This window comes from Pinus tabuliformis, chromosome 2_2, assembly GCF_031772625.1.
Source record: "Pinus tabuliformis cultivar Carrire ecotype Pingquan chromosome 2_2, CPIR1, whole genome shotgun sequence".
Classification (NCBI taxonomy): domain Eukaryota; kingdom Viridiplantae; phylum Streptophyta; class Pinopsida; order Pinales; family Pinaceae; genus Pinus; species Pinus tabuliformis.
Window position 1 is genome coordinate 728,334,745 of NC_142300.1, and position 10,606 is coordinate 728,345,350.

At 34.7% G+C, this 10,606-nt stretch overlaps 1 protein-coding gene across 1 annotated transcript; it reads right to left on the reverse strand.

Annotated features, from left to right (window-relative positions):
* Positions 1-2,403: 2,403 nt before the first annotated feature.
* On the reverse strand, positions 2,404-2,974 carry LOC149194730 (uncharacterized). Its single transcript, XM_089407849.1, has one exon. The coding sequence runs from the start codon at positions 2,841-2,843 to the stop codon at positions 2,589-2,591; it is 255 nt and encodes an 84-aa protein (XP_089263975.1). The 5' UTR covers positions 2,844-2,974; the 3' UTR covers positions 2,404-2,588.
* Positions 2,975-10,606: the final 7,632 nt, after the last annotated feature.

The window sequence follows — 10,606 nt, forward strand, 5'->3', positions numbered from 1 at the left end:
AAATTTTATTTAAAATATATTTTTAAATACTAAAATAAAATTAACTATTTAAAATTCTCAAAACATTTAGATTATACAAAATTTACCACTCAAATTTACAATTTTAAAAAATTTCCCTCCTATAAAATCAGAAACTTATATATAATCTATCATTCTGGAAAATCTGTATCAAAATAGAACTGAGCTGACAACAACAACGTAGCCTATAAGCTATCTAACATGGATTTGCATCTTACCTTGAAGCCATTGAAAAAGTAGAATACCAAACTGTAGAAAGAATTGCCACCCATGACCTCATGGGTATTTTTTAAAAACAGGGTACAGCCATGAGCTGAGCTGGACAACAAGGACGTTCACCCTATAACGAAGCTATCTGACAGTGATTTTTATCTTTCCCTGAACTGATTCAAAAAGTAGACTGGGCCACCATTAGTACGGTAGTACACTTATATAATCTGTAGCTCTCATCAGATGCCTGGCATCAAACTTTAGCTCTGCTTAATGGTAATGATTCTACAGGATACCCATCAATCAAATTTGTGTAAATTGTCTGTGATATGTATCCTGAAGCTTTGCAACTTGGAGGTGTGCATCTACAGAGCTGTACTGCTGTCTATATTGAATTGAATGGAATTGTCTGTACTCAATGAATTTTCTAGATTCATTACAAGATGGCATACACAAAGAATTGAGGGTTCATGATGTCTGTGCTTTTCGTTAACTGTTATACAAAGCATTCATGTGTGTTCTTTGTCATACCGTGCAAAGTCAATCCTTTGAGTAATTAGGTTTGCAGAATTTTCATTTTTTTTAAATAAAAAATTATGAATGGTTTAAGTTTTAATGATTATATATATATATATATATATATATATTTTTTTTTAATATCTACTATCCAAAAATTATAGATTTCGAAATTGGTTTTTAGTTTTCTACTTTCATTTTATTTTTTTATTTTTATTTCTATCGTGGTTTTATAAATTTTCAATTTTACAAATAGTATATAAGTATTTTGATAGTTATCTGTTTTAATATATACAAGTAATATGAATCCATTTCCAATCACCAACTCTAGCTTCTAGCATTTTGGTGTTTGGAATAAATTTGCAGTAATCCCACCAGTGTCAGTATTATTTAACAAAACATTCTTCACATTTTTAAAAACTTATTCTATGTTTATCAATCATGCCATATAAAAATACCTATGTTGCATGGGACACACCCCCTCTCCCAAAAAAATACCCATGTATGTTCCCAAATTGTGGGGGCCTTCATTGAGGACAAGGGGACTTATTGGTCGTCCCCAAGACAATTAGGACATATTTTAGGGAAGTTCCACACAGATTTCAATGATGTTTCAGACAGATTTTAGGGTTGTTTTGGCAGATTTTAAGGATTTTTTGGGCACATTTCAAGGATGTTTTGGGCATATTTCAATTGAACAATATGATCATTTTTCCATGCATTATGTTTTTAATGCATCGAATATAAATTTTTGTACAAGTTTCAGCTCAAAACATGGGTTTCAATTTAGACTTAGATGTATTTTCAATGATAAAATTACAAGATTGCCTCCATGTCAAGAAAACAGAAAATGTAACATTTTAAAAGGGTAATCCTTGTGGCTATTGCTCTGGTTCCTTCTCATTTGTCTGATTATGTATCTATTTACATATTGTATGTGTGTTTTGAGAGTCATTCAAATTTGGTGCTTCCACCATTGTGAAAACAAGTGCATCCTAGTGATTAGATTGAGTACTAAATGGTTAAATAAATTCCTATATCTGAAATATGAATTTAATCTCTCTATAAAACCAAAATATTTTATAGTGATTTTCAACCTCGTAGTAAAAATTTGCAAAAACTATTAAAAAATGAATACCTTTCATATTTAACATAACTATCATTAACAAAAATAATTACTATAAAGACAATTCTTTGTCTAATAAATCCTTCATAGACCTTATTACAAATTGAAAATAGTTAAAAAAAAATTTAAATTGACAATTTTTTTCAAAATTTACTAATATAAAAATAAATTTTATATAACACTATAAATTATAGCTGGTCATACTTACCAACTTGAAACAGCTCTATAAAAAATTTGGAAAGCAATCTAGCCATCCTAAGAATCCCGTCCCAAAACCAACGCAACATAAAGGTCCACTAAAATCAATTTTGGTTGACATTTATTTGATAATTTAATAATTTTTGAAGTAAATTCTCCATTATTTCCTGTCAAGAAAAATACAGTATAAAGGCCCACTAAAATAAATTTTGGTTGACAGAATAACTAAAATTATATCAGTTATTTGATAATTTAATAAATTTTGAAGAAAATTCTCCATTATTTCAATGACAGGATGGTATAAAATGAAAATTTCCACATGAATGTATCTATACAAACAGTAAATAGACAGAGAGATAACTGGTATCCATAAGTATTGATAACCATGTTACAGTTGCATCAAAGCAGGTCCAGTACATTAAAAGTCAGAATACAGTAAATACACATAGCTTACTTTTCATCTAATGCAAAACAATAAAACAGAGGTCTCGAGCTCGATCCATCAAGAACTCTCCTCAACCTAACGCGCACAGCGCAGGGTAGTTGCTACAGCTCGTGGTCTGCACTGAGATGGCAGATTGCTACAGTTAGAATTGGAACTAGAATTAGAAGCTTTAGCTTTTTCCTGCTGCTCCTCCTTCACATCGTTAGCAAGAAAATCACGGTCCTCAAATATGGTGTCCAGTGCTTTTTTATCAGAATTGCGCCTCTCTATTCGAATAATCTGAGGAGGCGCAGTCTCCACCACTTTCCTTGCCCCTGCACTCTTCGCCATTCAACACTCTGAAAATTTTCTCAAACAGAGGAACCAGAGAGGCTTCAAAGTTGGCAGCTTGGGAGCTTCAATGATGCTTTAATGGCTGAACAAGGTCAATTTTTCTAGAGAACAACTGAGCTCACCTGTTATTATATAGTACAGAGTATTTGATTCGTCCAGGGAATATCTGAGTAAGCGAAGCAGATAAATGATTCTGATTCTTCTTATCTCTGGCCCCTGTCAGGGTCAGAGGGGACTTTAACCATGTGGGTCGTTAATACTTCCAATGTTGACTCATTGCGGGGATGCTCCAACCACAAAGGAAAAGCGAATCTGACTGACACGATGAGTCTATTTTATTCCAATTCTTGCTCCTTTTGACTGTAACTCCATAGAATTCTGCCACGTCTTGGATTTCGCCACCACAGAGAACCTGCAGCTTCCCCTTTATGAGTGCCATCTTTATCCGTTCACTGAACCATGATTGATCTGTTTACAAAGGCAGATCGGAGATCGGATTTCGATTTCATGAATTTGTATCTTAAAAATTCTTCAGTGGGCATTAATAATTTTTTGGGATTCCAGAAGCCTGTGCGGATTCCTGAAAAACAAATTCGATTAAAAGCATGATAATCAATTTGACTTCTCGTGATCGAGATACATGAATATCAGTACAGTCATTCCAGTAATAAAGTGGATTTGTGTGGTAATTAGAGAAAACACCCACCCCCCAGAAAAATAATGGTTTCCTGTAATTGTATGTGGGGAAGTGGCTTCTTATCAGCCCATAATTCTATTCATATTCCTTGCATTGCTTTTTCGATTTCTGTTTATGTAAGGTCTGGCTCAGCATTCCTCTGAAAAAAAAAAGGTCTGGCTCAGCATTCCTCTGAAAAAAAAAAGGTCTGGCTCAGCATTCCATTGAATCCCTCTAAATTAGGTAATGGGGAATACAGAAAATATAATTCCAATGGTACATGTTTATTGATTAAACGAAAAGGAGATGCATTTTATCCCATGAGAGCCTGTACCAAAAAAACAGATGGCAGAAGAATACTTCATTAAAAAAATGAATGGCCCTTACGCTTTCTTATGTTTTTAATATTAGTTTTTTTTTTTTTTGGTTTTATATTCACATTTTTGGTATAGAATTAATTAATGTAAAGTTGAGAAGCTTTTATATCAATTTCCATTTCCAATAAAAAAATATATTAATTAAATTTTTCTCCCTTATTATTCCAATGGGTGGTTTCATATGGATTGTTTCTTTTTGTAAAATCTTTTGATATGGATTGTTTTTTTTTTTTAATCTTTTTATCATTTCAATGAGTTGTCAAAGTTAGTGCCCATTTTTGGTGCTCTAAAATATTCTTTCACAATTTTTATTTAGAATTACTCATTGTAAAGTTTAATTAAATTGAGAAGTGTTTTTTTATCTCAATTTCCATTTTTAATGAAAAATCATTTTAATTAAAGCAATAGTTTTATTATTTCAATGAACGGTTTATTATGGATTTTTTCTTTTCTATTTGAATTTTTTTTATTATTCTAATGGGCTGTTAAAGTTAGTATTCATTCTTTATTCTCTATTTTAAATTTTTTTATCATTCTAATGAGCTGTTAAAGTTAGTATTCATTTTTTTTTTCTCTATTTAACTTTGTTTCATGGTTAGATGAGTTTATGTCAATTTTGTTTGCAATGGGTGTTAAAGTCCGCATGGATTCTTCTTTTTCTATCAGTTTAGGGTTAGACGAGTTTATGTTCAATGTTGTTGGCATTGACTATAGGTTCACATGATGTAACTATAACAGAGTCATTTGACTAGTCCATGTTGTAATTGCAATAGCCTTTTGACTCATCCATGTTGGGTGGAGAATTTGTTCACTTGGTTAACTATGAATAAAGAAAGTATCAATGGGAGGTGTACTCCCCACTCATCAATGGGACACACAGTGTTTCACAATATGTTAAAGAAGATCCCATAAATGAATATATCAATAAATATATGTATGTATAAAAGATTGGATAATAATAAGAATCCTTCATGATAGTGTATATACACACTAGTAAAAAATGTGAAACACATGGACTAGTAAAAAATGTAAAGGAGTGATATTGGGGTCCCTACCACTTTACACAATCATTACATATACTCACTCCTTGCTAACAAAGTGCACAAGGATTTCTATGCCAACATCATAGGAATTAAAAACTAACACATCCAATGAGGAAATTGAGGAAATTCACAAGAGAAAAGACAAGGCAAGGCAACATTTTTTCATTTCTTAGTTACGTACACAACATAATTTCTCTTACACATGACATTGCAATTCTATCCTACACTATGCCTCAACATACGCTCTGTCTATTTCACACCAAACTCAAACAATTGTTCTAGTTGTTCTAGCATCATGAGCTCCTTTTCTTCTAGTTTCATGAGCTCTTTTTCTTTCTGTTTCTTTTCTCTCTCTCTCTCTCTCTCTCTCTCTCTCATAGCTTTCTCTTCTTCATTCACAACTACGTTCTCCTTTCGTTGGGCCTTCGTTTATAACTATTAAACAATGTTTGGAAGGATGAACCATCAAAATGGTTTTCTCAATAATTTCCCTAGGCTTGTCATCATTTCTTCAAACGCTGAACAATCATGGGGGTACAACTTCCCAACCAATCATCACTTCTTCATTTGGTTCCCTAGCTAACTATTGTTTCTTTGTTAGTTGATCATTTCTTTTATGTACAGGTAGTCCACCAATTCATCACAAACCCTTTGAGGGATGTGGAATTGTTACAATTCATTCTCGGAAGAAGTTCAACAAAAATGTAGCACATAATAGCATCAAGTATGAAACAACATAATCGCAGGGTGGTGTTTGCAGTGATGTAATAGCAAGGTGGTGTCATGGTAGGGGAATTGAAACAATGGTATCGCAGTAGAGGTGTTACAAAAACACACAAGTAGAATGGTGTTGCAACACAATCATTCCATCTACTACACTAATTAAAATAATTCAATGCATATTGCTTTTGGCCAAGGATGATTCTAGATGAAACACCCTTAGAAAGAAAAGCATTGACTCTAGCTCATGTTGATACGACTGGAACCATTACAGGGGTCAAAGGTTGTCAAAAGTGTGTCAACTCTTCTTCCAAAACCAAAAATGCATCCTTAGAACCTCTATAGCTCCACTTGACCAAATACTCATAATAATCCTTGTTTCAAATTCTCCTTATAGCTCTCTTTGTTGAGAATTTCTCTAATTCTTTAGTTGGCTTGAAAAGAAACTGTTTCTTCCGCTCATCCAAGGAACCTCCTTCATCATTCGTTTCTCCTTTGTGAAATTTGTAAAATTCAACAACATTGAATATCAGGGAAATGTCAAATTCCTCCAGTAACTCCAACTTATAAGAATTAATAGAAACCTTCTTCGGGATTCAACATGGTCCTATTTTCTTGTAATTGAGTTGATTGTATGTACCCCTAGGAATTCTTTCCTTCCTTAAATTTCCATCACCAACTCTCCTTCTTCAAAATCCTTTCATTTCATTCACAGATCCTCACTTTGCTTGTGTTTGGCATTGTTATGCTATTGTTTTTGTTTGACCCGCTCATGCATTTTCTACATGTCATCTACAAATTCACTTAATATATTAGTATTCTTTTTATCTTCTCTATTTGGAAACTTAACCAAATCTACAACTCCCTTTGGTGAACTACCATAAACAATATGAATTGGGTTGTTTCCAACAAACCTGTTGATTGAATCATTATAAGCAAATCCATCCTATGTGTAACTGCGTCCTCCCACATTTATCCACTTTTACAAGTTCGCCAGGGTAAACATGAGACAAGTGTCATATGACCTGACCTCCAAGATCTAGTAATGAAAGTGGGGTCGACACACCAATAACTTACAAACATCCCTCAAGGACTACATACCTCTCAGGAGCCTGCAAACCACTCCAAATGATCAATCCCTAAGCTGAAGCTCTTTTTACCAGGGAAACTCCCCAACCACACACACAACACTGCATCAATGTGGTTATGGGGTCCTAACCGCACGCATAGGCATGTTTCCATGCGATTATGACCCAAAAACTCCAGTTCAGTGCCAATGGTTCTGAGATTTGAGCCACTTTTTCAATCTATCCTCCATACCACTGCCCAGAATTGCCTATAACTTTCCATAATGTAATCAAAGGTGATTACAAATCCAACCAATCAAAACTCAAGGAAGAACTTGACCTAAATATGCCTAATCCATAATAGACATTTCGTCAAACACACGACAAACATGTAAGCTACAGACCATGAATGCATATATGATAATAAACTGTTAATATTCATCTGAGAATCACCAAGAAGGCTCCAAGCCCTCTCTATATATCTACAATAACACTTGTTATCCCATTCATTCATCAACCATTTAATAACTTATTAAAACATGTCAACAACCATAGATAGAATAAATCATATAACCAACATATAAGCTGAATGGAAACCATGACAAATCAACCATAAAATCACCAACATAATCACTACAAATGGTCATAGATCTCAATAAGAAAATATCTCATATTAACATATAAAAATACCAACCAAGTCAGGGACTTCCATGCACCACCCAACCAAATATTAGGCTGAAACAAATCTCTCTTTCAACCAATCACCACCGTGCTATATTCCAAACATGAATGTGGGATCTTAATGGTTAAACCAAAACAAAAGCAACCATGGCTTCCAGAGGCCAAACCATGTCAACCCTCAACCACAATGATCTCACCTATATGGTACATAAATCACTAACATCAACTAGATTAATCTGTACCTAAGCTATCTATGGCTCTAGGAACTAGTAACTCAACCCACAGCTAAATTAGGGCTCCAGATTATTTGTTCCACCTACAGCTCCAAGGACTAGTAACTCAACCAATAAGGCTCTAGAGCGTTTGTCCCAATTTGCAGGTTCCAGGAACTAGTAAGTTGTTCCAAGGCTCCAGAGTATTTGTTCCAACCCACAACCATAGGGAACCTGATAACCAATCAAAAAACAAGTGGGAAACCCACAACGCCATGGCTATCCAGGAAATGGAAAGGAAAGGCTGAAACCATTGTCAATCCAGGCAAATATCCATGCTAATGAAAGCACATAACCAAGGAACCACATGCATATACCATGCATCCAAAAATAACCAAGAAGATCACACATACAACCTGTGTACGTGAGAATGAACTAGAGCTCCACTACCAAACTATCAAAAAACTGGCAATTGTTTCTCTGAAGTCTTTTTATCATTGATCTCCCTTTTTTCTTCATTTTCCTTCATTTTTCCTCTAATTTTCCTTGCATGCAAATATGTGTCTCTTCACATTCCTTTTCTCCTATTTTCCTTTACTTCTTATAATTAAATGTCATTTATTGCCTCTTTGCCTTTGCCAATTTCCTTAGTGATTAGTAAACCACAAGTGATGCCCACTATATAGTTTTTCCCAACATTCAACTTGGAATATGTGTCCCATGACCTTGGTCTTATTTTATTTACATGGAAAATCAACCAAGGGTTATTACAAACCCCTCCCTCTTGGGGAACCATCATCCTCAATGTTCAAAGATGCTTATAACCAACAAAACATGTTGAACACAACTCGATGCAACATTTACAACATACCAAAATATTGAAACCATGAATACCATACTAATTATTAGGTATTTATAACACAAATCGATGCAATATTTACAACATATTACTTATTAGAGATTTATAACACAACCCATTGCAATATTTACAATACATATCTGCATAAAAATAACCAAAACACATAAATCAAACATATATGCTCAATCAACAAATAAGGAAGGATACAAATCCTACATCTGATCAACCATCTCCCATGTAGCTTCATTGGGCCTAAAGTGCTTCGACTACACTTTAACTTTCTTGATTGCTTTGTTCCTTAGCATGAGTTGTTTCCACTACAAAATGCACTAAAATTCTGACTGGAATTCTCCCTCTAGTTCCACCTACAATACATACCAATCAATCACATGATCAACATCCTACACATATATCTTAAGCAATTAAACATGGAAAACATCATGGACTTTCACTATTGGTGGCAATATAAGTCGGTAGGCCACTAGTCCAATCCTCTCAAGGATCTCAAAAGGCCCACCTCACCGAGGTGCTAGCTTGGAACATGATCCAATCCTCAAGGAGATCCTCTTGGGCTTGATGCACAAATACACATACTCCCCAACTTGAAACTCCTTGAATTCTTGTAACAACCCTCGCAAAAAACTCCATGTAATAAAGTTAATAAATGAAAAATAATAACCAAGGTCATGGGACATGTATTCTAAGTTGAATCTCGGGCAAAACATCCTAGTGTGTGTGTTCATTTGGTTATTATGGTTAAGGAAATTGGCAAAGGCAATGGCAAAGGTTTTGGAAAGGCAAAGTGACATTAATTAACATTTTATTTATGAAAATAATGTAAATTAGGAGAAAAGAAAGGTGAAGGGTCACAGGTTGCATGTGAGGAGGAAATTGAAGGAAAATAATGGAAAATGAAGAAAATAGAGACCTTATTAATAAAAAGGCTTATGAGGATTAGTTCACACTTTTTTTTTTTTAAGTTTAGTTTTGGAGCTCCCTCTTTATTCTCTCTACTCTCTTATACTCTTGTATGCTTAGAGAATTCTTGTTGTCGTTGGCATGGGTTTTTCCAGGTGTGATAGAGGTTTTTAGCCTTGCCTTTGTTGGGTGTGCAGCCTGATTATCTTCTTTATTTAGAGGTATCGCCACATTGGACCTCAGTTTGTAATGTGGCGAAAATGCCACCCGTAAAATGTATGCTGCAAAGGGGGTCCACAGGGGGCAGCTGTGATCTTTGGGAGCCCCCCTGGTGGGGGATCGGGGGCAGCACCGCCAAAGCTAAAAATAGATGTAAAATTGCCTTGTAAAATGTTGTAATTTCGTAGTCAATCTGGGTTGTTCATTAGGCAGAGATCTTACGGTAGAAGTTATGTTTAATTTAGGGTTTTTTCCCCTAGAAGGCAACCCCTCACGATATATGAGGGAATTGTATTGCGTCTATGTAGATCTGTATTCTGAGCGAGAAAGAGAGAGAAGATTGTGTGAGAGCGAAGAGGGAATTACAATGGATCTATTGTAGGTTGTATCTCTTCATTTTGATGGATAATATAAAAGGAAGGACTGGCTGTTTCTCCGTGGGCGTAGCCCAAATTGGGTGAACCACATATATCTATGTCTCTCTTGTTTTATGTGTTTTCTGTGTTCATATTTCTGCAATATATTTTATGTGTTCCATTGCTCTGTAATATATAATTTTCTAACAACTGGTATTAGAGCCGAAGGTCTATTTGGCTAATAAACTCGCAAGAGAGAAGGGTTCCTGGTTCGAGTGGGAGCAATGGCGGAAGATGGTAGGTTTAGGGTCGAAACATTTAACGACCAAAACTACTAGCTATGGAAGACGCAAATGGAAGATTATATGTATCAGAAAGATATTTACCTACCATTGAGCGGAAAGACAAAGAAATCGATGAGTATGATAGACACAAAAAGGGATATTCTTGACAGAAAGGCACTTGGAACAATACGGCTATGCCTATCAGCGTCGGTAGCGTTTAATATTTTAAAGGAAATGACAACAGATGGTTTAATGTCGGCATTGGCCAAATTATATGAAAAACCCTTGGTCTCAAATAAGGTATTTCTTATGAAGCATTTATTTAATATGAAAATGTCAGAAGGTGGA

Coding starts and splice junctions, on each gene's coding strand:
- LOC149194730 (XM_089407849.1), bottom strand. CDS start 2,843: ATGGCGAAGAGTGCAGGGGCAAGGAAAGTGGTGGAGACTGCGCCTCCT.